This window comes from Brassica oleracea, chromosome C9, assembly GCF_000695525.1.
Source record: "Brassica oleracea var. oleracea cultivar TO1000 chromosome C9, BOL, whole genome shotgun sequence".
NCBI lineage: Eukaryota > Viridiplantae > Streptophyta > Magnoliopsida > Brassicales > Brassicaceae > Brassica > Brassica oleracea.
Window position 1 is genome coordinate 220,382 of NC_027756.1, and position 27,111 is coordinate 247,492.

At 36.4% G+C, this 27,111-nt stretch overlaps 5 protein-coding genes across 8 annotated transcripts; 2 read left to right on the plus strand and 3 right to left on the minus strand.

Moving 5' to 3' along the window:
* Window positions 1-1,812: 1,812 nt before the first annotated feature.
* Window positions 1,813-11,069, plus strand: LOC106317821 (mediator of RNA polymerase II transcription subunit 12-like). Of its 2 annotated transcripts, none has more exons than XM_013755596.1 (13): window positions 1,813-2,150; window positions 2,492-2,748; window positions 2,827-2,886; window positions 3,068-3,173; window positions 3,381-3,449; window positions 3,548-3,601; window positions 3,712-3,816; window positions 4,056-4,202; window positions 4,286-4,630; window positions 4,715-7,008; window positions 7,113-9,701; window positions 9,844-10,147; window positions 10,226-11,069. In XM_013755596.1, exons 2-13 carry the CDS (start codon window positions 2,633-2,635, stop codon window positions 10,670-10,672), a joined length of 6,636 nt encoding a protein of 2,211 aa, XP_013611050.1. In that variant the 5' UTR covers window positions 1,813-2,150; window positions 2,492-2,632; the 3' UTR covers window positions 10,673-11,069. The 2 variants fall into 2 exon arrangements, with proteins under 2 accessions (XP_013611050.1, XP_013611051.1); XM_013755597.1 differs by having other exon boundaries at window positions 1,813-2,121.
* Window positions 11,070-11,217: 148 nt separating this feature from the next.
* Window positions 11,218-13,838, minus strand: LOC106316279 (rop guanine nucleotide exchange factor 3-like). Of its 2 annotated transcripts, none has more exons than XM_013754155.1 (8): window positions 13,618-13,838; window positions 12,960-13,322; window positions 12,761-12,877; window positions 12,513-12,667; window positions 12,374-12,448; window positions 11,978-12,277; window positions 11,543-11,887; window positions 11,218-11,444 (listed from the first exon to the last, which is right to left on the minus strand). In XM_013754155.1, exons 2-8 carry the CDS (start codon window positions 13,273-13,275, stop codon window positions 11,325-11,327), a joined length of 1,428 nt encoding a protein of 475 aa, XP_013609609.1. In that variant the 5' UTR covers window positions 13,276-13,322; window positions 13,618-13,838; the 3' UTR covers window positions 11,218-11,324. The 2 variants fall into 2 exon arrangements, with proteins under 2 accessions (XP_013609609.1, XP_013609608.1); XM_013754154.1 differs by having other exon boundaries at window positions 12,960-13,328.
* Window positions 13,839-15,179: 1,341 nt separating this feature from the next.
* Window positions 15,180-17,800, minus strand: LOC106314039 (elicitor-responsive protein 3-like). Its single transcript, XM_013751987.1, has 6 exons — window positions 17,725-17,800; window positions 17,566-17,631; window positions 17,345-17,483; window positions 17,118-17,253; window positions 16,932-17,038; window positions 15,180-15,315 (listed from the first exon to the last, which is right to left on the minus strand). The coding sequence occupies exons 1-6, from the start codon at window positions 17,798-17,800 to the stop codon at window positions 15,180-15,182; spliced, it is 660 nt and encodes a 219-aa protein (XP_013607441.1).
* A 401-nt stretch (window positions 17,801-18,201) lies between these two features.
* LOC106315722 (transcription factor MYC1) lies at window positions 18,202-21,751 on the minus strand. 2 transcript variants are annotated; one of them, XM_013753534.1, is made up of 9 exons: window positions 21,560-21,751; window positions 21,274-21,463; window positions 20,790-21,092; window positions 20,039-20,135; window positions 19,894-19,908; window positions 19,697-19,753; window positions 19,039-19,581; window positions 18,558-18,959; window positions 18,202-18,461 (listed from the first exon to the last, which is right to left on the minus strand). In XM_013753534.1, the coding sequence occupies exons 2-9, from the start codon at window positions 21,408-21,410 to the stop codon at window positions 18,387-18,389; spliced, it is 1,629 nt and encodes a 542-aa protein (XP_013608988.1). In that variant the 5' UTR covers window positions 21,411-21,463; window positions 21,560-21,751; the 3' UTR covers window positions 18,202-18,386. The 2 variants fall into 2 exon arrangements, with proteins under 2 accessions (XP_013608988.1, XP_013608989.1); XM_013753535.1 differs by lacking the exon at window positions 21,560-21,751 and having other exon boundaries at window positions 21,274-21,506.
* Window positions 21,752-24,586: 2,835 nt separating this feature from the next.
* On the plus strand, window positions 24,587-27,048 carry LOC106313586 (beta-amylase 2, chloroplastic). The gene is made up of 8 exons (XM_013751439.1): window positions 24,587-24,918; window positions 24,988-25,071; window positions 25,155-25,358; window positions 25,438-25,632; window positions 25,709-25,873; window positions 25,949-26,209; window positions 26,287-26,725; window positions 26,807-27,048. The coding sequence occupies exons 1-8, from the start codon at window positions 24,703-24,705 to the stop codon at window positions 26,863-26,865; spliced, it is 1,623 nt and encodes a 540-aa protein (XP_013606893.1). The 5' UTR covers window positions 24,587-24,702; the 3' UTR covers window positions 26,866-27,048.
* Window positions 27,049-27,111: the final 63 nt, after the last annotated feature.

Consider the following 27,111-nt stretch of genomic DNA (forward strand, 5'->3'; position numbering starts at 1 on the left):
GGGAAAGAAACAGGCATAACGCAAAATTTGCAGAGAATTTATGCAATGGAGAAATGGAATTTAATGGATCCTCATGATATATGTTAAGTAAACCTTTGGATAATGTTTGGAGTTGTTGCACTTTATGCCCTACCTTTGTGACTAGTACTAGCATTTTTGGTTGATGGGATATGGTTGTGGATATTAGATAATATCATAGTACACCTGATAAAAGATATGATTTCATATACAAACTAATTAGTAACTCACGCAAAATTTGTAGAGAATTTTATGCAATGGAGAAAATGAAATTTTATGGATCATCGTGATACATTAAGTAAAGCTTTTGGATAATGTTTGGAGTTGTTGCACTTTATGCCCTACCTTAGTGAATAGTACTAGCATTTTTTTTTGTTGATGCTATATTAGATAATATCATAGTACACCTGATAAAATATATGATTTCATATGCAAACTAATTAGTAACTCATGAAACTTTATTTCTTCATAATTTTTTTTTTAATTCAAAAGGAAGTTTTAGATTTAAATTATCAAAAAGAAGTTCTTCAAATAAATATATATACTAACGGATTAACTGAAATATCACAAGAATTAACGGACCAAAAAATTAGAATAAACACAAAGACAAAGATAAAATAATTTGTGTAAAAAGTCTTAAAAACTTGAAAACCACTAATTATATTGAATTTTAGATGATACAAAAAGCTGAATAGAAATCACAAAAACAAAAGACTAGCTGAATAAAGGATTTCTAATTAAACCTTTTGACCTATGTTAAAAAAGCAAAGTTTGATGGGATGATAGTTTTAAATTCAAAATGATATTGTTAAGTAATAAAAACATTTGTTTTTTCATCTAATATTATTAATATCAACAAGAAAATAATTAAATGTACAATATATGTTAATGGACTAACTTTTTTTTTTGAATAAAGGAAGTTTTTTGAACACAAAGATATGAAATAAAGTTTAGTGGACTAATTTTATGTTAATGGACTAACTATCTGTTTCTTCATATAGGTTAATGGACTAACTAAAAGTCTAAAACTAACTTTCATGTTATTCACCGACCAATAAAAAATTGTTATTTTATATTCAGTATATTTTTAAAAAGATTACATAATATTTTCAATTTATATCATGATTTTAAAATAAAAAAGTAAAAATAAACAAATAATAGTATTAGATGCAAAAAAAAATATTTTTAATGCCGTCAGCAAAACACTAAACCCTAAACCATTGGGTAAACCATAAACCCTAGATAAATCCTAAACCATAAATCTTAAAAACACTAAAATTTTAATCCTAACCCTTAAACTCTTGGGTTTAGTGTTTTTGATTTAGGGTTTAAAATTTATACAATGATTTATGGTTTACCTAAGAGTTTAAGATTTAGTGTCTTGCTGACATCGTTAAAAATATATATATATATTTTTTGCATCTAGTACTATTTTCTATTTATTTATATATTTTTGATTATTTTAAAATCATGATATAAATTGATAATTTTTGTTTCTTTTTTTTAGATATACCGAATATAAAATAACGATTTTCTATTAGCTGGTGAACCCAAGAATAAATCCAATCAAAATGGGTGTTGAAAATTTGAAAACAGTTTGATTAATAAAATCACAAAACTAAAATTTAATATAAGATATTTTTTCTTAAAAAATCAAATAAGCCGTAGGAAGATTAAAAGTTGAAAAGATTAAAAGTTGCATTAATAGTTTTACATCCATCCACTATCATTCATGGGTGTGAAACCAGTCTCATAAATAAAAACTAATTTACAAAAAAGCCCTTAGAGCATAAAGAAAGGAAGAAGCTTTGAGGGCAGGAGAAAAGGTGTTGTGTTCGTCCTTACCAGAAGACAAGACAAGACAAGACAAGAGAAGAGTGTGTGTTCGTGTTAGATCGGATTCAATCCATCCAAGAGTTTTGTTTATTCGATTCGTCGAGCACAATTTCGAATCCCAATTGACGGAATCAAAAAGCTGCAAACACCAGAAGCAAATTCGTCGTCAAATTGAAAAGAGTCAAACTTTGTAACCCAGAAGCAAGCTGGAGAAAATTCGTCGTCTACAGTCTCTCATTTGATTCTTCGAGTTTTCTCTCAATCAAGGTCCAATTCGCTCTCAAAACCCTAACTCGGTTAGTTCTCGATTTGAAACCCTAAGTTTGTCGTCCAGATTAGGAGTTGGATTTGATTAGGGGGGTATATTTTGTTTTCGAGCTCATATTATTGCCAAGGATGTCTGCTTATTTCTCTTTTTGCTTGGTGGTCTAGTTTGGTTGCTTCATCTGGGCTCGAGTTCACCTTTTGTTCCTTTGAATGAATCTATCTTTAAACTCTCACTTGCTATGTTATTACGAAAGCTTACAACTTTGAAGTGAATGCGCTACCTATTAAGTGAATTAACCTATATCTAGTTAGAGTTTTGACGCCGTTTCATTGAATATATGTTGATTTAGGCTTTACTTTTATCTTTCAGGGTTGCACTGACGCCAGTGCTAAGTTTATGCTGTTACGAGATATTGCCCAAAAAGAAGAAGAAGAAGTGCATGTCCATGTAATGGTAGTGCTAGAGTGCAGATTTTTCTTTGAGTTTATAGGCCGGCTATAGTTTGGAGATATGCAAAGGTATCATCCTGCAAACTGCACTAGTGCAGTCAACAATAGCGCTACAGGTGGTGGTTCATCAGGACGATCTGATTCCTCTTCCATTGGAAACTACTCCTTAAACTCCAGGCATGTCCAAGTCTTTTCATAACCCTCCCTTTATTATGTTGATACACTTTGAACAACTTTTTTTTTGTTTTACTGCAGGAGGCCACCACCGTTGACACCCTACAAGTTGAAGTGTGAAAAGGACGGTCTCAACTCCCGGTACTTTCTCTTTCACCTTCTCGATTTGCCCATTATACTTGATCCCCTGTTTGAGTTCTTGTGATTTCACTATTTTATCTCCACTAGGCTTAAGTCCTTTTAACCCTTGGCGACTCTTTTCCATCTTTCATTTACTTTTTCTTAGATGATTTTTATTTCTTCAAAAAAAAAAAAACTGCAGACTTGGACCGCCTGATTTTCATCCTCCAACATCAACTTCTCCCGAAGAGAACCTAACCAAAGAGTATGCTCAGTCTGGATACAAGGAAACTGTTGATGGACTTAAGGTGCGATCCACTGTTCTTGCTATTTAAAAACGTAGAAAAATCATGATTAATTATTATTGACATGTTTGCAATATACCTTCGACCCATGTCTACGCTATTTCCAGTTGATGCTCGAAATTTAAAGTAGGAATAATGTCTTTACTGAGGCAGAATGTGCTTTGGAGTGATGATTTCTAACTGAGGTTCTGTTCCTTTTGGTCCTGATAGGAAGCCGATGAGATTATATTGACTCATTTCCATACTTTTTCCAAGCCTGTTGTCATAAAGTGCAAAGAGGTACGGTATTAGAGAGTATAGACAGTGTTTTCTCCCTTAATCTCTATTGGAGTTCATTTGTTTGTTCTTGTGAAACTATATTCAATCCTATCCCGCAGGCTGTCAGAAAGTGTTTTAGAGCTATCAATGACTCTCGTGCACTGAAGCGCAAGGTAAGCTACAGATTCTGACTCCTTTCCTTTTCAATTAAGCGTGCAGAATATTAGGGTTGCAGACCCAATCACATTGCCTATACTTATTAATCTCCCGATTTATATGGCAGGCTGGTCAGGTTTATGGGGTGCCTCTCTCTGGTTCGCTTCTATGTAAGCCTGGATTTCCAGAACTAAGATCCTGTGGGGAGGAGACGAAGAAAAAATGGATTGAGGTGACATATCGCTATGCTTATCTAAACTTTTTAACAATACTCTTTTGGTCCATGTTTGTTGCTGTTCATCTGGTATAGCTTCCAGTAGATAGACATGGCCACCTATTTACCTAATTTTAATGGCTCTGTGAAAAAATTACTAAATATGGTTGTTATGGAATTCTGATAAATTGAAAGCACATGTTTTTTAATCTTGCTGAAGTATAAACTCATTCATGCTCTCATTTTTTTTTTCTCAGAGTTTATCACAACAGCACAAGCGATTGCGCTCTTTGGCTGATAACATTCCTGGATATAAGAGAAAAACCTTATTTGAAGTCCTCATAAGGAACAATGTTCCGTTACCGAGAGCTACATGGTTTATAAAAGTGACTTATCTTAACCAGGTACGTTGTTGGGAACAATTCGATTGTCTAGAACTATAATCTCTTCGGCGTTGGAGGATATCAATTTTTGTTTTCAACTTCAGGTTCGACCTAGTTCCGGGTCTATTCTTTCAGGGACACCTGACAAAACACAAATTACTCGGTGTGAGCAATGGACAAAAGATGTTGTTGACTACCTGCAATACCTCTTGGATGAACTTCTGTCACGGAATAATTCATATCCTTCTCAGCAAACTAGAGATAGGTCGCCACAGATGCTGTACACAGGATCAATTCAAAAGATAAGTCCAGCATCAGCAAGTCTTTACGGTGAGGAAACATCTCTGCATTTTAAGTGGTGGTATATGGTGCGTCTTCTACAGTGGCACCTTGCGGAGGGGCTTCTTCTTCCTAATCTCATTGTTGACTGGGTTCTCAGACTCTTACAGGTATGCTTCTAGATTAATTTATTGATCCAAGATGATGATATTCTTGTCTTCATCTTTTTGATTTCCCTTTCTGTTTTATTGCAGGAAAAGGAGGTCTTTGAGACTTTGCAGTTGCTACTCCCCATTGTATACGGTGTTTTAGAGAGCATTGTTCTCTCTCAGACATATGTGCAGAATCTTGTGGCTATTGCTGTCCGTTTCATCCAAGAACCTGCTCCTGGTGGATCCGATCTTGTTGATAACTCCCGACGAGCCTATACTCTCTCTGCTTTAACTGAAATGATTCGCTACTTGGTACTGGCTGCACCCGACACATTTGTTGCTTCAGATTGCTTCCCACTACCTCCTTCCATAGCAGCATGTGGACCCAATGACGTGAGCTATGCATCAAAAGCATATGAGAATCTGGAAAAGCTGAGAAGTAATTCTGCAGAGATTTCTACCCAGTTTCAAGGGAGAGGAGTTGATTCTCGTTTTGAGTTTCTTTCTTTTGATTATACCATTTCAACGGTTCAGAGAAGTGCAGATGATTTGGCAAAGATAGCTAGCGCTGGCTATCCTCAACATAACGGGGCTAAAGCTGTTCAGGCATTGGATAAAGCTTTATCGGACGGAGATATCAGAGCTGCTTACGGTTATCTCTTTAAAGACCTCTGCAACGGAGCCGTCGAGGAGACCTGGATTGCTGAAGTCAGTCCATGCTTAAGAACATCTCTTAGATGGATAGGGGATATTAGCGCATCCTTTGTTTGCTCCGTTTTTTTCCTTATTGAATGGGCGACATGTGATTTTAGAGATTTCCGGGATGGTGAGCCTAAAGATATCAAGTTCTCTGGCAGAAAAGATTGTTCTCCGGTGCATTTAGTTATTCAGCTTCTGAAGCAAAAAAGTCTGGGTGGGGAATTTGCAGCTCGCAGAGGAAAGAACCATCGCAGCAATTTTCTTGGTGGGTCGATGGATGCATTTGAAAGTCCGGGCCCATTACATGATATCATAGTCTGTTGGATTGATCAGCACGAGGTACACAGGGGTGGAGCAAAGCGCTTGCAGTTACTCGTTTTTGAACTTATACGTTCTGGAATCTTCAATCCCGTAGCATATGTGAGACAACTCATACTTAGTGGCATGATTGATGTGATTCAACCTGCTGTTGATCTTGAAAGGAGAATGAGGCATCATCGCATACTGAAACAGCTACCTGGTTGTTTTGTACATGACACCTTAGAGGAAGCACAATTTTTAGGAGGATATAAGCTTTCGGAGGCTGTGAGAATATATTCAAATGAACGGCGCCTTCTTCTGCGAGAGTTGCTTGTTGGTAAAGGTAAACATTTCAATACTTTAGCTCTGTCAGATCAGAAGTCAAAGAAAAAATCCACTTCATTTCCGCTGGTTGATTTGCCAAGGACGTTTGATGCCATGGGCGATAGTGAGGGACTTCGAAAACATACCAAGAGCAGTGTAGATATTAGAGAACTGAAGGAGCGCATAGCAGCCCTGCTGCAGTTTCCCCGTATGTCTTGCGGTGTGAAAAACCCTGTACCAGATGAATTTCAAAGTAGTGTTAAGGGATCAACTGGATCTGTGTATAGCAAGGTGGATCAACTAGAAGCTACACCAGGGTGTGAAGACTGTAGAAAGGCAAAAAGACCGAAAATGGATGATGAAAAGAGCTCTTGGAGTTCACCAATTATATCAAATGAAGAAGATAACTGGTGGATCAAGAAGGGATTGAAAACAGTGGAGCCTTCTCTGAAGGTTGATCCTCCGATAGAGTTGACTAAACAAGTACCGAGGGGTAGGCAGAAGATGGCGCGCAAAACACAATCTCTGGCTCAACTACAAGCTACTAGGATTGAAGGTAGCCAGGGCACTTCAACTAGTCATGTTTGTGATAGTAAAGTAAGCTGTCCTCATCATGGCCATGGAGTGGAAGGAGAAAACCATTGGGTGGTTGATGTGTTTAGAACTTCCACCCCTGTGGATATTGTATCTGTTGGAAACTCTTTGAAGCAGCTACAGTTTGTTGATAAGCGGTCTATTGCGGTTTGGCTTACAACTGTGGTTCGGCAACTTGTTGAAGAGTCCGAAAAGAGCAGTGTGAAAGTTGGGCAGTTCAACAAAGCTGCTCCAGTTGAAGAGAGTAGGACAACTAGGTGGAAGCTTGGGGCAGACGAGCTATCTGCCATATTATTTCTCATGGATCTCTCTCTGGATTTGGTTTTAGTGGTTAAATTTCTTCTTTGGTTATTGCCAAAGGGCAACAGTAGCCCAAATTTTGCCATTCAAGGTGGGAGAAACCTTGTAATTATGCCAAGGGATGTTGAAAACAACACGTGTGAAGTAGGGGAAGCTATTCTAGTATCATCACTTAGGAGGTGTGTTTTACTTGCCGTTCTATAAAATGACACTAATCATCTTCATTTTGACGATATATTTCTAAATACTTTATTGGTGCATGTGTGCGATCAATTTTTTGCAGGTATGAAAATATTCTACTTTCAGCAGATCTTGTTCCTGAGACCATGACAGCTTTGATGGCACGTGCTGCATCACTTATGTCCAGTAATGGAAAGATTTCTGGATCAGCAGCCTTAGTTTATGCTCGCTATATATTGAAAAGATATGGAAGCGTTCCCAGTGTGGTGGAATGGCATAGCAATTTCAAAGCAACATGTGAAAAGAGGCTTCTTTCTGAACTTGATCATACGCGACCAGGAAACGGTGAGTATGGAATCCCCCTTGGGGTTCCAGCAGGAATAGATAATCCAGATGAGTATTTACGTAAAAAAATCACTCGTCCTTCAAGAGTGGGGTTGACTATGAGAGAAGGTGTGCAACGAAAAGTTGAAGAGGCAACTCAGTATCTCAGAAAACTCATGGGTACTGGTACCATGAAAGCCTCCTCACCTGCTGAGAAGAATGATTACGGGTATCAGGTGGCCCAACAAATTGTAGTTGGGCTAATGGACTGCATTAGACAGACTGGCGGTGCAGCTCAAGAGGGTGATCCCTCTTTGGTTTCTTCTGCGGTTTCTGCAATAATAAACAGTATAGGGATTTCCATGGCAAAGAATTCAGATCTCTCTGTTCATCCATCTGGCGTAGGTTCATCTAATATCGCACGATATGTTTTGCAAATCCATATAACCTGTCTGTGCCTTCTTAAGGAAGCACTTGGAGAGCGACAAAGCCGAGTCTTTGAAATAGCGCTTGCAACAGAAAGTTCCACTGCTCTTTCTGGAGCCTTCGCCCCTGGGAAGGGATCCCGAAGTAGTCAGCATCAGCTCTCTCCTGAATCCTTTGATTCAAATGCGAACATCACCACAAATGATATGCCTAATGGTAGTGGAAAAATACCGCTGAGCAGAGCAACAAAAGTTACTGCAGCTGTATCTGCACTTGTTATAGGTGCTATCACACATGGCGTTATAACTCTTGAGAGGATCGTTGGTTTGCTGAGACTAAGGGAGTACTTAGATTTTGTTCAGTTTGTAAGGCGTACAAAATCGAGTTCTAATGGCAGTGCTAGGTCTGTGGGAGCCTCTAAAATGGAAAACCCTGTTGAAGTTTATGTACATTGGTTCAGACTTCTTGTTGGTAATTGCAAAACTGTTTCGGAAGGGCTTGTTTTGGAGCTTGTGGGAGAATCTTCCGTGGTGGCTGTATCGCGTATGCAGCGCATGCTTCCGCTGAAATTGGTCTTCCCACCAGCGTATTCTATTCTTGCTTTTGTTCTGTGGAGGCCTTTTGTTTCGAATGGTAACTCTAACTCCGGCGTCCATGATGACTCTCACCGCCTTTATCAGTCTTTAACAATGGCCTTCCACGATGTGATTAAACACCTTCCTTTCCGAGATGTGTGTTTGAGAGACACCCAGGGACTTTATGAACTGATAGTTGCTGATTCCACAGACGCTGAGTTTGCATCTGTACTTGAGTTGAATGGTTTGGATATGCACCTGAAAGCCGTGGCCTTTGCTCCTCTTCGTGCACGTCTTTTCCTAAATTCATTAATTGATTGTAAGGTGCCATCCTGTGGTTACTCCCACGAAGGAGGAGGAGTTAGTGAAGCAGCAAAAAACCGACACCAGGGAAATGGAACCAGTCTTGTGGACAAGCTCGTATCTGTATTAGATTGCCTGCAACCTGCAAAGTTTCACTGGCAGTGGGTTGAACTCAGGCTGCTTCTAAACGAACAAGCACTAACTGAGAAACTTGAAAATCACGACATGCCTTTGACAGATGCAATACGATCTTCCTGTCCTACCTCTAATGAGAAGTCTGAAGCCTCTGAGAATGAGAAAAATTTCATTCAAATCCTCCTCACAAGGTTGTTAGTGAGATCTGATGCGGTTCCACTTTTCACGGAAGTGGTTCATCTCTTCGGTAGATCGGTTGAGGATTCAATGCTGAAGCAAGCTGAATGGTTTCTAGCAGGTCAAGATGTTCTTTTTGGACGAAAAACAATCAGGCAAAAGCTGATTATAGTAGGTGAAAGCAAAGGACTTCCCACGAAACCTCAGTTTTGGAAACCTTGGGGTTGGTGCAATAACTCCAGTTCTGATCCTATCACGGGAAACAAGGCAGCAGCAGGGAAGAAAAGGAAGTTGGAAACTGTAACTTCTATGGAAGAAGGAGAAGTGATCGAACAAGGGTTGGGTTCAAAAAAGTTATTATTAGATGAGAAGAATCGTCTCTGCTTTGGGGTTACAACTGAGAGGGCTTTTGTTAAGCTAGTGCTTCCATGCATAGATCAAAGCTCTGATGAATCTAGAAGTACCTTTGTGAATGAGTTGGTAAAGCAGTTTAGCAGTATTGAGCAGCAGGTAAGTTCTGTTACCAACCGGATCACTAAACACATGGGAACTGCTTCATCTGGGTCTACTGAGGTTTCATCAAGTAAAGGAAGTACTCGGAAGGGCCTTCGTGGTGGTAGCCCTAGTTTAGCAAGAAGATCCGCAACAACAAATACTACTGACACCGTGCCACCACCTTCCCCTGCTGGTTTGAGATCTTCTATGTCTTTGCGGTTGCATTTTCTGCTAAGATTACTGCCTGTCATCTGCAGGTACTCTTTAAGTCTCTACAATAATTTTGTTTTCTCATTCAGTTTAACCGAATTTTTTTGTTGGAAAAGTCATATGTTACCTAATCAAAGGCCGAGTTATATTTATAATTTTTTTTTGTGTGTGGCAATCGTTTTTTTGCAGGGAACCGTCGTTTAGGAACACGAGACACACACTTGCGTCTACTATAGTTCGTCTGCTTGGAAGTAGGGTAGTTTATGAAGATTCTTCTCCGCGTAATGACTTATCAAAGTTGGAGACAGAATCAACAACAGATCCATCTTCCATGGCAGATCTTTCTAATGAAGTCTTATTTGACCGTTTACTGTTTGTACTCCATGGGCTGTTAAGCAATCACCAGCCAAATTGGCTGAAGCCAAGGTCTTCCTCTAATGAATCATCCAAAGACTTTACCTTGTTTGATCGTGATGCAGCGGAGAGCTTACAGGTTTGTCAAACAAAATTTATAAAACCCTCCACGGTCTGTGTTTACTTGACTGAAAATAATGATTTTGTTTTTTTGCAGAATGAGCTTGCGCGGATGCAGTTACCAGACACCATTAGATGGCGGATCCAAGCAGCGATGCCAACCCTTCTTCCTTCTCTGCGGTGCTCTCTCTCGTGTCAGCCACATTCTGTTCCGGCAACGGCACTCACACTTGTTCAACCATCTGCTGGTCTCAATCAAAGAAACTCCCCTGCCATACCAAAAACCGTAACAGCAGCAGGGCAAGGGAAGTTGAAGCAGACGATGTTGTCACAGTCTCAGCAGCAGCAAGAAGCAGAAAACACGGATGTGGTTGTTGACCCATGGACGCTTTTGGAAGACGGGACGAGCTCAGGTCCATCAAGCAGCAATCCTTTAAACAACAGTGACATGGGCAATGTTCGAGCCACATGTTGGCTAAAAGGTGCAGTGAGGGTAAGACGTACTGATCTCACATACATTGGTTCAGTGGATGAAGACAGCTGAGAATGAGTATATAGTTTCTTTTGATGATCATGAGAGAGAGAGAGAGAGAGGGAGAGAGCTCTGGAAAGTGACAAGCAAAGAAGCTCTTTGGATCTTCGGTGCCTTAGAAAGACTGTATCTCATTTATTGAGGGGCTGGCTCATCATAAGAAGACTGAAGCAGGCAAAGTCCATTTATTGAGAGATCTCTACGAGAGTCTTGTGTGTCTGTGTGGCTTCTTCTTCTTCAGTTCTTTTGTATTTTAACTACTACTAACTAACCCTTTTTTTGCTTACACCACCCGGACCCAATGTTGGTTCGGAACCCTGTTGTATATAAATAGGGATTCATCATTCGATAATTAGTTGTCTCAATTATTATCATTGTCTATCTTCTAAATAATATTACCCTTAGAACTTTTTATATGTAGCAGCTTCCTTCTTGAATCACTTTTTCTCTCTTCTTACATGAGTTTGATGGTGGGAAACTTGGCTAATTATTCTTTCTCACTCCCTGTGGTATCTAATATGTATATATATATATATATATATGTTATTTTTTTGTGGGGAAACTTTTATAAAATAGATTTTACATTGATCTATCTGATCTACAGAAGATGAGAATAGAAGGACAAGAAGAAACAGAAAAAAACTCAAGTCAAAAGTTAAACAACTTATTCACTACCGCTCATGGTTTTGTCTACATAAAGAACATCATCAATCCAAGCAACTATGTTAAAAGCTAAACCTTCAAGTACTCTTGAATAGCTCTCCAACACTGCTTTCCCAACATCCTGACAAACCAAAAAGAAGCGAAAAGACAACATTTAGTCTCTATCAAATAACTCTTGTATTTATTACAATCAAATTCAGTGACTTCAGTTTGTTTTACCTTATTGTACTGGATCTTGCATATATCTAATGATGTCTGAGACAACTCTGGGTAACGCTGTTTCAAACAGAAGAGAAGAGTTTCTGCTCTCTCTGCCATTACATAGTTCTTGTCTGTTCTCTCGGTAGTTGACATAAGATCTTTCACCATGTTCCATGAGTTCTTAGAGTTACTTAGACAAGCTTTGCGTCTCCATGTGTACATTGAAGCTTCTACTCTATCTGCTAACTGCACAGCTTCGTGCTCAGATGCTATGTTCAGACAATCTAAGAGTTTCTCTGGGAAAAACCGACCAGAACCACTCATGTAGCGGTAGATTGAATCACCAACACTGCTTTTACCACACTGAAACATCCAAATGGTTTAATAAACAAAGGGCTCCGAATAAGAATCTTTTTAACAAACAAGTAACAAGAGTGAAACAAATAAAAAAACCTTTGGAAGAGTAGCCATATAAGACTCTGGAATCTCCATTTCACTGAGGATGCTACTGTTGATAGCCATTGCAGCTTTGTGTATCTGATTAGTACTCTCCCTCTTGTTCTTGAGTTGTTTTCTTGCTTTGTCTGACAAACCTTCTGGAGGAACAAGAGGAACTGGTAACCACCACTTCTCTTCTTTCCTCTGTACTATAACTTTCCTGAAGGATCCAGTGGCAGAACGTGCAGACTTCATTGACAGACTTCCTTCTTCTGCATACCAAAACTCTGTGTCCTGAAAACCATCCAACACTTCCTGTTTCAAAAATAAAAACACAAAGATCATCAGAAGAAGAAGATCTTTTGATTCATAATTTTTATGAATTAATCTTTGGATAATTAGATGATGTACCATAAGCATGGAATCTAGTTTTCTCAATGCAGGTAAGTTGATATAGATATCTGCTCTTGGTCTACTCTCCATCACCTGATAAAACACTCCATCATCTTTTCCAAATTTTTAGACAAATTAATAATATAAGTTATGTTACCTCAACAGTAGTTCCATTGCTTAGACTCTGACATCTAGGAATGAACTCAACTATGTAATCGCACACCGATAAAAGACAATTCATTTCTCTCTTCCACAACGCTCTCTTCTCTGTTTCTAACGGCTCTAATCTCAGATTCTGACCAAACACTGTAGCTGCAAGCAAACATTTTTAAAAAAATGAAGAGTTTAGATTTTTCTGAGAGAAGAACATATATAGGCTGTGTGACTGACTGAGTCTTAAATTACCATAAAGATTGGTAATAGCATTTGAGATGGTCACAGCAGTACAAACTCCTTTACCACTTCCTGACATATCTTCTCCAAGTAGAAGCTTTGCGAATCTTTCCTTCATTGTCTCAAGTTCTGTATAAAAATCCTAGAACATATTTCATTAGTTTCAGAGTATTTTATAGGGAAAAGTAGAATGAGAGAAGGAACACAGCACCTGGTTCTGAGATTTCTTGAGCTTCACGAATTTCATTTGTTTGAAGTTCTAAACCAGTAGTGAGACATTTAGAGCTCTTAGATTCAGTGAGGACAGGCCAATCAGAAGGAGAAGGTTCACTACAGGAGCTGCTGGTTTCATCTATTTGGTCTGAGAAGCCTGAAGTGCTCTCTGAACAAGTTCGAGGGTAAACAAAAGAATCCATGCTCATCGTCAATGAAACCGGAGTTTCTGATGTTGAATTATCATTTGGGTCAATGGATGATTGATGATAAACTCTATCTCCGTTTTCATCTGGATTCAATACATTCTCCATCTTCTTTTCTAGCTAAAAAGAAAACTCTCTCTCTTTCTGTTCTTGATCTGTTTCTTGTGAAGAAGTAACACAAAAACAAATGTAATTATATTAAGCTTTGATGCGTTTATCAAGAGAATTTAGAATATGAAATTTGAAACCAGGAATTTGTTTATGGATAGCGAAATTTCTAGGACCAAAGAACTATAAAGTCAGAATATATTTTAAGAAAAGAAGCAAAAAGCAGATATAAAAGAAGAACGCATGCAAATTTTATCTTTGAGTTTTTGCTGAATATGTAAATAATTCAAATAAAAGAACGTTTAAAGTAAAATGAAAGCAACGGTCTTTATATTGATTTACCTTTAAAAGCTTCTGCTACAATTTGAAGTTTTGAACCGTCTAAGGCAAAATTTAAACGTACGTTGAATCAGAAACCCTCTATCTCTTGTGGAAGTTTTCAGGTGAAGAAGCCGGTGACCGGAAAAGAGAGTAGTATGGAAAATCCGATGAAAAGAATGATTGATTTAACGGTCCAGATAATGTTGAAGTTGGTGGCTTCAACAAGTGTTGTGGTTCTTATGAGAAATACCCTATTATGGCCTTATGGAGGTGTCTTAAACTATTGGTCTATGTGCTTCTATAATACTCTTTGGCTTTCTTGTTGGCTCTCAAATATGGACTTATTTATCTTCATACAGTAAGCAAATCTTTGATTACTGGATCCTTTGACTAATGATTGCACATTTACCTATGCTTTCTTTTATTTAAATTTTATTGTCAAATTAAACTATACATATCAAATGATTTTCTCGTTTTACGAATTTAGAGATCTCCAATGTAAATTTAGCGTTGTCTTTTTTTGGGTTACGTACAACTAAAAATCCCGTGGTTATTTAAGAATCAAAATTCGATCATGATGAATTTGTTGAAATTTAATTTTGTTAAAAGATCTTCATGTTTTTCTGAAGGTTCAACGTATATGATATATATCACCTCTTGACCATTATAACCATTCTTTAATTAAGAACTAATCTCTGGTCGGTCTTGCAACGCCTCTACTGGAATTTTCATTTTATCTTTATGTGTCTATCGTTTATTAAAATTAGATCAACTATCCACATGGCTGGACTTTGCATGTAGGCCACACGAGCAACTGCAAGTCTGCAACTCATAATAGGTGACTAGTTTTATCAATTTGAATTATGTTCTTATAATTTAGCACATGATAACCTTTTTTGGTACGAATGTTAAGATTAGCACATGATAACCTAATGTAATGGAGGAGACAATATATATTGCATGGTTCGTGCGTAAGACAGAGACGTGCGTACCATTTTCTCGTTGTAACAGAGTCCACCTATCTTATGCATATATTTTATTCCTGGGTTACTATTTTAATATACTAATGGGCATTTTATTATATTAACTACTTCCAATATCTACCTGCTATAGTTTATTTGTTGTCATTTATTTAACATATCTAATATATTCAGGAAAAATCAGTTTATACACTAAAGGCTAAACCTAATGACGTGAATGCTAACATATAATATAAGTAACACAAAACTTTAGATTATTAATAGAAATCTCTGTTTTGTTATATAAAATTAAGGATATTCAGTAACAAAATTATTTATCAAACAACGTAACTTTTTTTTGTAACATCAAACAACGTATCTAAAAACAAAAATATGTAGAAAAGAAATAGCAAATAAAAATATCTTATAATTTAATTAATCCCCAAAATATGTGTAAGCTAGGTTGTTAGCTATGGTTGAGAAATTAATTGAAACTAAGAAAAATGTTTCATTGAAAGATATAAATGCATGAAGTTACAAAAAGATATAAATGCATGCCATTTATTATATTAGAGATTGAAGGTGAAAAAATAAAAGTCATCAATAGTTTCTTATTCTTGCCCATCACGATACCGTGAAATGGTTGATTAAAAAACTGAAATCCCTAGCTACGAATAGAAAATTGCTTTTATAGACGACCGAACAATAAAGAAGTTCTGCATTGATGAGACCTTGCGTTCTTGCCCATGCAGCTGTGAACCTATAATGTTTGTACAAACTTAGAAATCAAACAAACGTGTCATCGCTAGTAACTGACAACTAATCCAAATATTTTTTTTTTGCGTGGCAAGTATCAAGGGCTAATGACGACCTGGTTTGCAGCAAGAGATCTAGGACAGTAACTCTGCTTTTTTCTACTAGCTATTGACAACAATGTCACATTTATTGTAACAATGTTTTCTGTCTGATGCCCTTTTTAAAAAAAAAAAATGTTTTCAGTCTGAAATAAATTTTAAATTCTTTAAAAAATACCCATCCGTTTCAAAAATATATGTTTTGGAGAATTTTCACAAATATTAAAAATCATCTTAAATTTTGATTATAAATGCATTATTTTTGTGTTTAACTATTTTTCATAACTTTTAACCAATCAAAATTCAATAAACATAGTTAATTTTTTCGAAGTTTACAATTCATCATTATTACCTCATAAAAGTGCATTGACAATGTAAAATATAATTTTTCTTGAAATTTTTTTTCTTCTAAAATGGATCATTTTTAAACATAGGGAATACTCCGTTTCATAAAAATGTATTTTAGAAAACAATTGTTTCAATAAAAAATAACTTTTACATTTTCAATGCATTTTTATCAGATAATAATGATGAATTGTAAACTTTTTTAAAAAAAATATGTTTATTGAATATTGATTGGTTAAAAGATATGAAAAGTAGTTAAACACAAAAAATAATGCATTTATAATCAAAATTTAATATCAATATTATTAATTCAGGATCATTCATATCTTTTACCCCTACCCATACCTGGAATATTACTTTTTTTGCCACTGGACCTTCCTTTTTTAAAAAACCAACTTTTACATAATTGTATCGTATTATACAATTCAAATATATCACACAGTTACGTGATGTCCGTTTAAAAAACAGTTTTTTTTTTCTAATTGCCTTTTTCATTTTTATAAAAAGAACGTGGTTGGTTTCTTACCCACTATATTTCCACGATTTTCTACTACCAAATAAGCAGAAATAACAAAAAAAGTTGTTTTTCCTTACGTATTGATAGATTCAAAACTATTTTATAATGTGTATATCTTTTAATTATTAAATTTATTAATTATATTATATATACATGTGTAAAACATCTGATGTATATATCTCACAAATGCACAGTTATGCAATTTGACATAAGTAATATAGTTATCAAAAATTATATTAAAGTAACATTTAACACAAATATGATTAAAACAACACAAACATAAAATTAAAATTAAAAATAAAATAAAACAAAAATATACCCGAGGGCGGGCCAGAATCTAGTATTTTATTAATAGGAAATATTTTGTAGACGACCAAACAATAAAGAAATTCTGCAACGATGAGACCTTGCATTCTTGTCCATGCAGCTGTGAACCTATAATGTTTGCACAAACTCAGAAATCAAACAAATTTCTCATCCTAGTAACTGACAACTAATCCGAATAGGGTTATGTAATACTACTAATTAAACGTTATGTGAGCCATCAAAATAATGAAAAAAAGACAGCTGAAGTAAATAGTTTTGAGGCTAAACCTTTGATCATTTTAGTTATCTTTTAGTTGATATTTGGTTGTTTTCCGGAAACAATAGATGAGAAACCTTAACAAAGGGAGCTTCATCAGATTCAGAACTGGAGAAATCATTGGCTCTTCACGGTTTTTACCCTCTATCTTCACTTCCCATGCCTTGTTGATATGCAATTTATCCTACAAAAATAAAATACAAAAGATCTATGTTATTTATGTTCAAAAGAACTCCAATTGTCTAGAGTAATTACTGAGTTACCGCTGCAGTAAATCTGAAGCCAAGTTTTAGTTCGCCTTTAAATGTGTCATCGTCAAGAACAACATTGTATGGAGCTGGTTTGACTTCTATGTATCCTCTGTCACGTCCTTCGGTTATTATCCCTCCAAGATGAATTCTGTACCAAATCAGTCACATATGGATGGTATTATTATGTCTTAATATTGCTATGCTAATTAACTACACTCATTTCTAAAACAAAAACTTACATGGTTTCACCGACAAATCCACCATCTTTGAAGAGCTCTTTGTCCATGATTCTAACCTTGATGTGGGTCAGCTTCTTCCATTGATACATTGGGAAATCGAACACAAACTTTTGGTTCCACAATGCGTTGTCATTATCACCTGCTTTCACAACACACATATCTCTTGTAATAAGCTTGGTTCAAAAGAGAAACAAAAAAATTTCACTAACAAAACATAAAACCTTTTGACATTTTGCTTCGGTATTCCTTTGTCCCACATTGTAACAACACATAATACACAGGACTTCCTGCAACCAAATACTCGAAATGAGAGCTACTTAAGTTTGATAACTGATTAGATATACAAACATATGAAAAACGTTTTTATCTTTTTTAGTCACCAATAAAATTTGTGTGTGTGATTCCATGAGCATCAACGAGAAGTACTTCCAGTTTTCCTCTCTTCTTAGGTGCCATTAATTAAGTTTCAAATTTAACCAAGAAACTAAAAAAATTCTAAAGGCTTAAATTAAGGAACTGGGGAGAATGTAAGTGAAAACAGTGACTTTTATATTGCTCCATAACATTTACTTCTTCTTTACAGGCTCTATATGAGCACCACAAATAATGCATTTAGTTAAGAAATTAAATAATAAACAGTTCTGAATAAATTAACATTTTAAGTTACATTCTTCAGCTAGTAACATTTCAATCCGTTTATTTAGGACTCTCAGCAAGAAACTGAAGCGTTACATAATTAAAAAGAACACCCAAATAATCTGAGAATCTTTAGAGTAAAGGTGAATCCAAATCATTGATATGAAAGATGATTAGTCCGACAAATATAACCAATCAAGAACAATATATAGGAGAGAAGATGACAATGTCTAAAATTCCATGCAACCAGTCTTGGCAAAGATTACATAAATACAAACTCGCAAAACTCGATGTAACTAATTCACCAAAGTCCAAAAAAAAAAAAACAATATAACATTTATTCAAAAGTTTAGGAAATACAATACTACTTTTACCAAGATCATTAAAAGATCCCTCAAGTGAATTTTCATATGATCTCACCAATGGCTCTCCTCAGCTCTCTCTTAATCATCCCTACCGAAGCAACTGCAGCCCCACGAAACTGCATAACATCAAAAATATTACGTATATATAGGTCAAGATAACAGAAATGTATCTCTTCCAAACATGGAGAAGATTGTTTTTTTCTAGAACTTACCTTTGCCTTGAGATTAAGTGTGAGGAACCCATTAAGTGTGTAAGATCTAACAGAGAAAGCATCCATGTGAAGTTTGCTCAGAGCTTCCATGATGTCTGCAACTATGTAGTCTCTGTAAGAACATCTTACTTCCATCACAACTTCTGTTTCTTTCAGTTTAACTCTCAAATGTGTCTCATCTCTCGCTATAGTGACTTGTTCGGTTTCTCCTGAGTTTCCATCGATCTTCGTGCTGTCATCATAGTTCCCTGATGTCTCCTCGATTAACACAGAGTCGTTAACGCTCTTTCTTTGTCTCTCTACGAAGTTAACTGACCCCATACAAGATTCTAGCTCTTCAACTCTTTCCTCTAGTTCTTGCAAGTACTTGATTGTGTTGTTCAGTATCTCTTCTTTATCAACCTGCAGAGATATTCCAAACAGAGTCTTGGTTTTCTAATACAGAGCAAAATATAACATAGTATAGGTTTATTATTATTACCTGGTTGACAGTGGGAACCATAGCTTTAAGGACACTGAACTTTTCATTCTCTTTTCTTGTATCCCAAGGATCATCTTGATTCAGACCAAGCGTCTTACTTGGGAGCGTTCTCTTTGTGTCTAAAGAGTGCATCAAAGGTACCTCTTGCAATATCTTCCTCAGCACGTTCTGTGACAAGGTCTGCAAATTGCTATGTTCCTGAAACAGAATTGAGTTTGGCTGCTCACGTTGCTTCCAACGCAAGAAACTTGACCCAACGTTAGAAGAAACAAGATCCGGTTGGAGATGATGAATATCCTTATCAGCAGAGTATTTGACTAGTGTTGAGACAGTTCTTTTGTAATGCACGTCTTCATCAGACTGAATCTGATGGTTCTCTTGGAGCACTGAGTTTGAGTTTCCATCACTGGTCTTGATTTTAGTTTGATTCTTCTCATCATCGCTGGCTTGGCGAGCAGAGAAGTTGTATGAAGCGCAATCGGGTTTTGAAGTCTCCAACAAGCAAGACTTGATGTGTTGAAGCAGGCTATGATCTTCTGAAATCTTTTATTTTTCATGAAGGAAAGTAAAACGAGTTTAAGTATGACTTCCTTGTGAAGCAAGAAACTAAAGTTAAATCCTTTGATATTAAGATAGAGAGAGAGAGAGAGAGAGTTACCAGTTCTGTGACGCCCAGCTCAATCACACCGCCCAAGTAAGGGAAACACACAACAGTCTGGAGAAGTCCCATAAAGACATAAGACATACATTCTACATTAGTTCTAACTGAAGTACAAATCTTAATTTAACAATTAAGCACTAAATTTTATTTGCTGACAATTAACACCCATTAAAGACTCACTAAAGAGAACATACCTGAATTGATGCGCTCTAAAGAAAAGAAGCCATATGAACAGTCATGAAGAGCAAAGCAGGTGGAAAGAGAACTATAGTCAGATATCTATTCTTTAAGAGATCAATTCAATATATATTCATGAAAAGGTTGTAGAAGAAGACTTACTCTTGCTAACAAAGAGCGAGAGAAGAGTTTGTTATCTGCGTACTGAGCGTTGCAAAGCCATATGGTCTCACCCGTCACCAAAGCTCTTCCTGGCAAACTAAACAACCAAAAATAAAATCATTTTAGTTTTGGATCCTAAAGAAAGAAAAAAAATTAAACGTACTAATTGAGTATATTACTTCAAATGCAAATAAATTGAAATAGTAACAAAAGGAATCCCAAGTACATAAACAGTACGTAAGAGTCACTCTTGTAATGAACATGGAAATCCGTGAACCGTCAGGTAATTAATCAACCCCCTTGACCAAACAAGTACATGAAATCTATAGGTGAGATTTGACCATAAGCGTGGAATCTTTTGAGATCCATGGTCTTAAGGCGACAATGAAGGGACCTAGTTCAATTCACTTTCATTCCCAAATCAGTACTTTTCCTATAGGAATAGTTCGAAAAAGAGATATTTTTATATATTAATTTAATATTTAATATTCCCTCCGTTTCATTTTACTTGTAGTTCTATACTTCAACACACAGATTAATAAAAAATTTAAGTTTATCTATTTACTAGATAAAAACATCATTACCAATACATCTAACCAGATTTCAACCAATAGAAAAGTAGATTAGAATAAAAAGTCAATAAATTTTGCATTGAAATCATAAAACCACACTAATTTTGAAACGAAAATTTTATTTTAAAACAACATCTAATTCGAAACGGAGGGAGTAGTAGATGAGAGAGAGAACAAACCATTGAGAAGGAGAGAAGACATAGGACATGGAGACTATATAGTACCACTCTTCATCCGAGAGATCATCTGGTGACAACATCATACTTGTTGCACTGTTACAATTATGTTCCTCATCATCACCATAATCATCAACATCATGAGTAGTACTAATAGTAGTATTACTATCCCCTTCCAGCATACACAGATAAAGTTTCCTAAGTTGGTTGCTTCTCTGCAACGCATATTTATAATGGGCAGCTTCGTAACTCTTCTTCCTCTTCTTTATATCCCCGTTGTAACACCCTTCTTCCCACTCCAAAACCCTAAATATATAATATAGTACTCAAATATAAATATATATATATATATATATACACACCTTTTAACACATTATCTATAACAAGAAAAGGCCTATGCAAAGATGAGATCAATATCTATTTTTCCGTATATGTTATAGTGAAAATATCAAGACCAACAGATTTTATTTTATTAGATTATACTTACCCAGGTTGAGTAAGTGAAGAGGACCAGAAGATTGCGTAGCTCCATTGAACACTTCTTAGAGCTACAGCAAGTTGCTTTCTTAGTAAGTTATTTTTTCTTTTATTTCTTCCACTTGCTGCTTCCACACCACCAGCCATTGTCAAAGACGTATTGTAAATGTCTATGAGAACTGAGTTTAAAACTCCAGAACCTAAGAATATAGGTAAATAAAAGGAGACAACCAAAAGGCCAAAGTTATTGAAGAAGTTTAATATTGAAGAAATTAACATTTTAACATTTTACCCACAAAGAAAGGTTAGGTACTGAAGCTTTCTTCTTTCTTCTTTCTTCTTTCTTCTTTCTTCTTTATTGCTTTCTCTTTAACAGCTTGGTCGTGAAGGAAAGAGACTCAAGAGAGTACTGTCTTTAAAGTTGAGTAATGTGTCTGAAATCTGAATAGAGAGCGAGAAAGGTTGACTTAGGTCATGATCTTGGTTTTTGGAGCGACTCATCTTTATACAATACATATGGTAATCGTGTTGTAGATTCTATTTGGTGAAACCAAGGTAATATTCTCTAAATAAAGTGATGCTGAGAAAATGCAAAATAAAATATTCAGTAAATATATAATGATTTTTCTTCATCTTTATCAGTGCTAGTTATTCGTTAAGAAACTTTGTTATTCTTTCTCAAAAAAAAAACTTGGTTATTACTACTATGATGTACTTTTCTTATTACGAATATTATGAATACAATAAAACATATATAAAAAAATTCAGTTAAATAATAATAAATGTTATAAAATAATGATTTGTCAGTTTTGAATCAGATCGGTGTAAATATATTAAATTTTGGGTAAAACTTACCACATCTTCACCAAATTTGGGTCCACTATTCTTAAGGACGTTAGATTTATTTTGCACCACTCAAAACAATTTGAAAGGCAATGAAGTGAGAATAAGAGAGACCATTATGGTAGCAATTGTTTTGTGATTCAGTATGAACAGCCATGTAGGAGCCGAGATAGCTGTTCCACACAGTGGCGGAACTACAGAGGAAGATGGAGTTGCACCTGACACCCCTTAAATTTCAATAAAATTTAATTTGTTCCATAAAACAAAGAAGAATCAGTAGTTCTAGAGGTAAAGTCTTTGTTCTGACACCCCTAACTCGCGGTTTGAATCCTACCTATGACACTTTTTATTCATTTTTTCCTTTTGAATAATAAGTTTGACCCAGATAAAATTAGATCATGGGTCCGCCATTGGTTCCACACCAAAACAATGCCAAGAGGCTTAGAGGTTTTAACACACGTGTAAAATACCAGGTTGCTCTTGGACTAAACCGGGGGGTATACCTTCACCAATTGACCAGATGAGAGTGTCGTTTCCATCAGCTAGCTGGATTGATGAAATGAGGATAAGAAGCTGGAGTTAATGCAAGCACCAATCCAAATTAAACGAGAAACACTCATTTATAAATGACAGTACCAAGTCAACAGGACCAGATGGTCCTTGAAAATAAATCACTGGAGCAAAAGATCCCACCAGAATAAATCTCGTCACCTCTTAGTAGTTTCATGCAGATCGATAGCCAGGAGACTGATCTTCATAAGTCTTTTAAACATGTAGAGGAATTTGCATATTTAGAATATTCAGTGACCAAAATAAACATTCTACAGAGGTATTTTCGTATAAACATTCAATCACTACCAACATAATAGCGTAATATATTTTCTAGATTTATTTTTTTATTTTTGTTTGAAATGATGCTTTACGTTGTATTATGCTATTGTTCATCATTTCATTTTTAGTCCAGGGACGGGAATGTATGGATTTTCGCCTAAAACTATTAAATGTATAAGGTAACTCTAGCTAATACGCATGCAATCTCGGGGTTTTTGTGTACTGTGTTAAATTAATACTACAAAGAATTTTATAATCTTTTTCTTTTTGAGAACTAAAGGGTTTTATAATCTTGTTATGTGGAAATGGAACATACGTTAATTAACCTCTTTGTTTGTTTCTCATCAATGTAAATCATCTTTTTTTTTAATTACTCGTTCTGAAGTACTACTATATGACAAACAGAATGTGCTTACACGTAGTTGCAAGAAACACGGAATATACTATTTGGATAATTAAGATTCCAATTTCTATGATAAATATAAATGCGCATTTTATCCGAATAATTCCATAGTTAGATACTCCTAGGTACTAAGACGTCGAATTAAAAAAAAAGAGAGAAACGAATACACAGAACTATACAAGTTTATGAAACCTCAAATAATAATCCTTTATTTATACATCTAGTGTTATTTATTTATACCTTCAAGGTACTATTTTGGAAGAAAGTAAAAGTAGCAATAGAAAAATAAAGGCAATGAAAGAGAAAGCTGAAATGAAGGCAAGAAACTCGTGAAAATAATAGTAGTACTATTGAGCCATCTCCGTCCACGAATCCCACATTAATCAGCAGTAACGCACCACTTTGTGGTTGCATGCATATTTATTTACGTAACGACAGAACTTTGTGTTTAATTCTATTAAATTATCTCTTTCCAACATAACACAACCACATATATTCTTGTGTGTGAAATATTTGAATATGTGCTTATAGATTTTAAAAGAACATGGTCTGAGAGTGTGTATATTGTTTTATTTGACTGATAAAAATCATACTCTGAAAATGTAATCAACGAAAGCGACAAAAAGGAGAAAGGTAAAATAAAGTAATAAACGAAAGCATAGGAAGGAGTGCTGCTGCCGCGGTGAAAACAGTGAAATTCAAAAGTTTAAAAGGGTCACTGATTAGTTAAAATGCAAGCGACATAGGGAGCATTGATGACGGGCGACACAGCTGACACACAGTATTTGTTTTTGCACTATTTTTTTCCACGACAATGCACTACTATCCTTCAGAGTTCAGAGATAAGATAATTTTTTTTTTGACATCCTTTGTATAAATAAACCGTATTCTTCTTCTTCGAAAAATAAGTTTGAAAATTCATATACACTCGTGCAAGTACAGTCGAACAATTTTAAAAACAGTACACATTTGTCCATGATATTACATGGAGTAAAATAAAAACTCAAAAAAACAAAAGAGATTATTAGGGCCTTTTTCTGAGAGGAGAGATTGACTTAATAGGCCCAATAGATAAATGGGCTCAATAGAAGTTTCATTCTTAAAAGCCCATTGATAAACTTGACCCGCGCGAGTTGTCCGACGTAGGAAATTTGACCGACATAGCGCCACGTGTGTCTGTGATTAAAGACAAAAACTCTCTCAAACGGACGGGTCTGAGTGAATCCGGACTACAACTCTTTTGTTTCGTTTTTTCATTTTCAAAAAATTGACACTTTCACGTGGGTTTTGATTGTCCCTATGTCTTCCCATAAAATCTCAATTTAGGATACACAACAAGTGAAGTGAGGAGATTTTGTAGCTATGTCGATTAGTTCGATTCATACTGTTGTATGTCGTCCAGTGAGCGTGAAGAAGCTCGGAGCTCCGGCGAGACTATCTGCTCGGAGATCGCGCGTTGGAGAATGGCGTGGCGCCTCTACACTTTCTGGTGCTAGGCCTTTGGTTTTCGCTTTCGCCAAGGCGAAGCAGAAAGGAGAGAGTGTTGAGGATCGAGCTTCTCCTATCGAAGATCAGCTCGTAAGTGTCTCATTATAGAGTTCACTCGTTTTTGTGCTCGTAACTTGACTTTACATTTTCAATTTCTAGGCTGACGATGATGAACCATTTGTGCATTTTGACGAGCGTGATTTTGCCGGCACAGCGTCTGTTCCCGTCTATGTTATGCTCCCAGTAAGATTTTTTTTTTTTTTTTAATTTTTGCTTTCTAGAGATGGTTTGGTTGAGTCAAGTGTTGAATGAATGATACGATGTAGTTGGGAGTGATTGATATGAACTCGGAAGTGGTTGAACCGGAAGTGCTTTTGGACCAGTTAAGAACCCTCAAGTCCGTTAACGTTGATGGTGTTATGGTTGACTGCTGGTGGGGCATTGTCGAGTCTCATACCCCTCAGGTCTATAACTGGAGCGGCTACAAGAAACTCTTTGACATGATACGCCACCTTGGACTTAAGCTTCAGGTGATCTCTTCTTTTTTCTCATATAAGTATTTTAGTGAGATGATATGTAGATTCCATATGTTCTTCTTGACTTGTTCAGGTTGTTATGTCGTTCCACGAGTGTGGAGGCAATGTTGGAGATGATGTGCATATACAACTCCCCGAATGGGTAAGAGAGATTGGTCAAACCAATCCTGACATATACTTCACTGACAGGGCAGGCATGCGTAACTCTGAGTGTCTCACTTGGGGGATTGACAAGCAACGTGTTTTAAGAGGAAGAACTGCTCTCGAGGTATGGGGGTTTCTACTCTATATCGCCTAACATGCAAGCACCACTTTGTCATGAGGAATCGTTGTTGATGTTATAGGTTTACTTTGATTACATGAGAAGCTTCCGAGTGGAGTTTGATGAGTTCTTTGAGGATAAAATCATAACTGAGATTGAAGTAGGACTAGGTCCATGTGGGGAGCTCAGGTATCCTTCATACCCTGCTCAACATGGCTGGAAGTATCCTGGTATTGGTGAATTCCAGGTACTCTCTCTTTTTTTAATTCAAAAAATCTACATCCTGTCAGATCACTTATATCTTCTCTACTGGTGTGAGCAGTGTTATGATAAGTATTTGATGAAGAGCTTAAAGGAGGCAGCAGAGGTAAGAGGGCACAGCTTTTGGGGCAGAGGACCTGACAACACTGAGTCTTATAACTCAACCCCACACGGGACTGGTTTCTTTCGCGATGGAGGTGACTATGCCAGCTACTACGGCAGATTCTTTCTTAATTGGTACTCCAGAGTTCTCATTGACCATGGTGATCGTGTTCTTTCTATGGCTAACTTGGCCTTCGAAGGAAACTCCATCGCTGCTAAGGTGAAGCAAGTAAAGTATGTTTGTTTTTTTTTCCCCGGCTTGTCTGAATAAAATCGTCTTTTTTTTTTTGCATTTAGCTCTCAGGTATACACTGGTGGTATAAGACAGCTAGTCACGCTGCTGAGCTCACTGCTGGCTTCTACAACCCATCAAACCGTGATGGGTACGGGCCAATAGCAGCGATGCTGAAGAAACATGACGCTGCTCTCAACTTCACATGCGTGGAGTTACGAACACTTGACCAACACGAGGATTTTCCAGAGGCGCTGGCTGACCCAGAAGGTCTAGTTTGGCAGGTGCTGAATGCAGCTTGGGATGCGAATATACCTGTAGCTAGTGAGAATGCTCTTCCTTGTTACGACAGAGAAGGTTACAACAAGATTCTTGAGAACGCAAAGCCACTTAACGACCCTGATGGTCGCCACCTATCGTGTTTCACTTACTTAAGGCTAAACACAACTCTGCTGGAGTCTCAGAACTTTGTAGAGTTCGAGAGATTCGTCAAACGAATGCATGGTATAGCTTTGGTAGGCTTTGTTATATTCTCTCATGTCCTCGAGGATTCTTTTGTAACGTTGTGTTAATGTGACTTTGTAGGTGAAGCTGTTTCGGATCTTGGCTTGCTTCCAAGGACCCAAGAGACCAAACTCGAGTGAATATATATAGAGAGAGTGTGAAGCAGTTGGATGGGGAGTCAAAAATCAAAAATCAAAAATAAGGGAGCTTGTTGTAAAATGGATAGTGTATACAACAATATAAATGTTATGTCGATTAAGACAATTGACTAGAAAGCAAAAGAAAGGGAATATATGTATGAATTATTGAATAGATTCCAGTTTCTTCTCATTTGCTAAAAACATTAACAAAGAAAAGCAAAACACACTCTATTATATGGTGAAAAT